The following is a 4,742-nucleotide window of genomic DNA, read 5'->3' on the forward strand; positions in this document are numbered from 1 at the left end:
CTTCTGATTTGTCTCACAGGCCTACCCTAAAACAGACTCATTTAAAGGGGCAGTATGTAGTTTTGGAGAAGAAATTCACACTCAGAATTATAACATTTACAATATTAATGAGGTAATAATATATATATATTTTAATAACTTAATAAACAAGCTGTTCTCAGAGGAAAATAAGGTCCCCAGAACACGGTTTGAAGCTAGAAAGGTGGCGGGGTCCGCCAAATATAAAAAAGGAAAACGGTATGAAGTTGTGTTGTCCTTTAAGGTCAGTTTGTTTATTCAGTCACGAAATGAAGAGAGTTTGTTTATCAAGTTTATTTAGGCTTAAAAATCAGTCAATGAAGATCTTTCTCTACTGATTAAAATTTCTCAACCAAAACTACACAGTGCACCTTTAAAAGCTAAATGACTAATATGTCTTGCTCTATTTACAAAATGTCCTCTGCTTATTCCATCAGCAGGACACCGCGCCCTGGCCCGAGCTGTTTACTCAGCCTAAAAGTGTCTGAGAGGCCAACAGGTCTCACAAAAGGCCCATTCACCGGTAACAGGAGCCCGGACCACCGCTGCCACGTCAAGATGTTTGAGCATGCAGTAAACTGCTGCTGCAAATGTTTGTCTGTTTAGAGACTGCTGCTTAATATTACGACAATGCAGCTTGACGGACCTGTTCCGCTGGTGTCAAAGTTGACAAACATTGTCGGCACTCCTCAATGGAACTGAAACAAAAGGGAGATTAAAGTAGGGCAGTAAGGTGTGCCAGCAGGATGCGGGGGGACTACATTTCCTGAAAAGTTTCTAATAACAGCTGATTCTGTGAGAGGTTTCTGCAGGTGAAGGGCGTCGATGGGAGTTGGAGCTCATTGGAGAGCAGCGGGCCGCTCCACAGCTCACAGAGCAGACAGGAGCTCAGGTTTGTCCCTGCGGATAAAATGTTGTTTACGTGTTCTCAAGAGGAGAAGCTCCCCTGTGTGCGTGGCCATGTTCTGCTTCGTGTCATTCCTGGGAGCCTGCCTGCTCTACCTGCCGGACCCGCCCGCTCTGCAGTCGTTGGTGTCTGACGAGGACATCCCGGTGACGCTCCTGATCTGGACGCATCCGTTCGGCCGGCACCGCAAACTTCCGGACTGCGCCGCGCTCTATCAGATCAAAGGGTGCACGCTCACAGATGACTGGGGCGCGTACGGGCAGGCTGACGCGGTGCTCATACACCACCGGGAGGTCGCCACCGGCACCACCGAGCTGCCGCCGGAACCGCGGCCGAGTGCGCAAAAGTGGATATGGATGAACTACGAGTCCCCCACGCACACGCCCAGACTGTGGAGGTTTGAGGGTGTTTTCAACCTCACACTGACCTACCGGACAGACTCAGACATTTCCCTGCCTTACGGCTACCTGGTCCCTCGTGGACACACAGTTAAGGGTCCCCAGAACCGCTCCACGCACCCGCTCAAAGTACCCTCACGCTCAAAGCTCCGCCGGCCCCGCTTCCTGGCCTGGGTCATCAGTAACTGGTCGGAGTCTCATTACCGTGTGGCTCTGTACCACCAGCTCCGCCGGCACATCCAGGTGGATGTGTTCGGACGCGCAGGCCGGCCGCTCCCAGAGGACACCGGGGGCGACGTTGTGCGGCTGGTCCGTCGGTACCAGTTCTACCTGTCTCTGGAGAACTCGCAGCACACCGACTACATCACGGAGAAGCTGTGGAACGCGGTGCTGGCCGGGGCCATCCCGGTGGTCCTGGGTCCGTCCAGGAAGAACTACGAGCGCTTCCTGCCGCCCGAGGCCTTCATCCACGTGGATGACTTCCCCACGGTGAGGGGGCTGGCTCTGTACCTGCTGAAGCTGTGGCACAACCCGGCGAAGCTGCGGAAACACCTGGACTGGAGAGGGAAGTACAGCGTGCACCAGCCCGCCATCTGGTCTGAGCACTACTGCACGGCCTGCAGGGCGGTGCGGAGGAACAGAGGCAGGACTGATGTGGTCAAATACCTGACCCCCTGGTTTCACTCGTGATAGACAGCTGCAGCACCTCGAGCAGCTGTGAGAACTGATGGACAGTGTTGTGATGAAACCCTTTCTGTTGTTAACTGCTGAAACCACAAACATTTGGGAGGCTTAAAGGAGCACTATGTAGGTTTGGAGAAGAAATTCAAACTCAGAATTGTAATATTTACAATATTAATGAGACAATAATACATTTTTTTCCCCCATAACTGAATAAACAAGCTGTTCTCAGAGGAAAATAAGGTTCCCAGAACACTGTTTGAAGCTAGAAAGGTGGCAGGGTCCGCCACATATAAACAAAGTAAAACAGTATGAAACTACGGTTTGTTTATTCATTTTATTCAGTCATGAAAACAAAGAGAGTTTGTTTCTTTAGTTTGTTTTAAAAAATAATCAGTGAAAGAAGATCTTTCTCTTCTGATTAAAATTTCTTCCCCAAGACTACACAGTGCTCCTTTAAAAGGGAAGAGATTATTCTATATTTTGATTTTATGGTTGATTTCTTTCACTTTCCCATGATTAGTGGGTTGTTTATTTGTCTAGTTTTTATAAATATGAACTGTGAACATGTGGACACTTTTGCAATAAATTCAATTGAGTGACATTTTTCTTGCTGGCATGTGACTTTTTTTAATTATATTTTGTTCTAACTCGTGTCACACTTCCACTGTCAATTTGATCAAGTAGTTTGAACTCTTTTTCTATGTCCCTACACACACATGCATCAAACCACATAAAAAAAACTCATAACATTTTACCAGAGATAAGATTATAATTGAATATAATTCCTAAAGTACAAGATTAAAACCCTGTAAATAACCACTGTGACTGAGCAATCCATGACTCTTCATTCACTCTGAAGTAGTTTCATGTCCCACATGAGGCAAATCATACTGTCGCACTTTTTGAAAAACATATTTCCTAAAGCAGGATGATAAATACATCCTGATAAAAATGAGCTGTATATTTTTATTCATAAAAAATGTATACCCTTAACATTAAGTTTGTCTAAACACAATGTCACTGACCTTTTTGGCGGTCTACACATGTGGAGCGTCCAGTTTGAAGAATCATCTACTCAAGGCTCGTCTATACACTGATCAGCCACAACATTAAAACCACCGACAGGTGAAGTGAGTGACATCGATCATCTTGTTACAGTGCAATGTTCTGCTGGGTCCTCTTGACACTCACCACTCATCCAAACACCCCCCAGCAGGACAATGTGCTCTGACACACCACAAAAACTGCTCAGGAACAGCTTGAGAAACACAACAACGAGCACAAGGTGTCAACCTGGCCTCCAAATTCCCCAGATCCCAATTCAATCGAGCATCTGTGGGACCTGCTACAACAAGTCTGATTCATGGAGGACCCATTCCCCAATAAACATGACCCAAAGGATCCACCACAAATGTACCAGACACCACAGGACACCCCCAGAGATCTTATGACCATGCCATGACAGGTCATAAGATCTGTTTTGGCTGCACAAGAGGAACCTGCACAATAATGAGTAGGTGGTTTTAATGTTGTGGCTGATCGGTGTATTAGGACATTTGCAGCACAGCTTGTGTTAAACCATACATTTATTGACCTCCATTTGTTTGAGAAACACCTACACCCACTAAAGCTTAGGTGTCCCACAGGCTCATCAGACTGAACACTCACATAGACAGCCTGTTTTGAAAATCATACTATTATGAATATTTTCTCTTTTACATTATTTGACATGTTTTGAGGCAGCCACTGATTTCATCTGATTGCATTACAATGAGAAAATCATCTGACAGACACAACGCTTGCTTGAGATGATTCATCGCTGTAAACATTTACTGTTGTCAAATATGACATTTCAGCTTCAGCATCATGCAGTCTAAATTGTATGGTGTGACAGTACGAGTTATTGACGAATGGTGATAAAAACTGTAGTTTATTATCTAGTTTCACATCTTTCCACGTTGGGCAATTAAGGGCAGGTGATGGATGTATTCAGAGGGAGTGTGTGTATTTAGAGGGAGTGTGTTAGTATGTTTAACCTGTGTGTGCACAAATCAGGCAGGCAATATTGCCACTCTCTCCAGGAAGTAAAAGCTGCCTGTTTACGTGCTTCTTTACATGGATAGCATCCCTGGATCTGACCTACTATTAGCTTAACGCCATATGGTTGATGCTCGAGTCATGATAGGCCAAAAATAGCTCTCCAAGCCTGTTCTTTGAGTCTTCACGTCATTGATTGATTGATTGCAACACTGTAGAGGTGTTGTTTGACCCCAGATTGTGTCTTTTTAGTGGTCTTCATACCTCTGGCACGACTTGCTATAGTGTGAGACAGCTTTACTAACCCACTGATGCTTTTACTCTCTTTTATATGTCATATAGTTGAGGCTGTAGCAATAAGGCAGAACAAAGGTAGAGGAGAAGTTGAACATGACTGCCCCTTTATTAAAAAAAAAAAGGCTTCAGTAGTCACTTGATAGGAATCAGAAGCTGTGATGTGGATCGTTTAAATTTACACCTCTGTGTTAGTGCCCTGACACAGAATTAACACTTTACACTGTCAAATGAGATATTTCCTGCAGGCACACGGACGGCGAGTAATGTTGCGCTCCATAATGAGCAGCTGTTAAAAACCACTGACGTCTATCAGCAATAATGCTTTCAGACGGCCAGACCCCTCATCCCTGTCATCATCCCATTCATGCACATGAGGGACTTATTAGCATATCTCGTTACTG

The 4,742-nt window shown here is 45.3% G+C and overlaps 1 protein-coding gene across 1 annotated transcript; it reads left to right on the forward strand.

Moving 5' to 3' along the window:
* The first annotated feature begins 443 nt into the window (after nucleotides 1-443).
* On the forward strand, nucleotides 444-2,608 carry LOC141016743 (alpha-(1,3)-fucosyltransferase 4-like). Its single transcript, XM_073491277.1, has one exon. It carries the CDS (start codon nucleotides 844-846, stop codon nucleotides 2,011-2,013), a length of 1,170 nt encoding a protein of 389 aa, XP_073347378.1. The 5' UTR covers nucleotides 444-843; the 3' UTR covers nucleotides 2,014-2,608.
* Nucleotides 2,609-4,742: the final 2,134 nt, after the last annotated feature.

The sequence above is a fragment of the Pagrus major genome, chromosome 2, assembly GCF_040436345.1.
Source record: "Pagrus major chromosome 2, Pma_NU_1.0".
Taxonomy (NCBI): domain Eukaryota; kingdom Metazoa; phylum Chordata; class Actinopteri; order Spariformes; family Sparidae; genus Pagrus; species Pagrus major.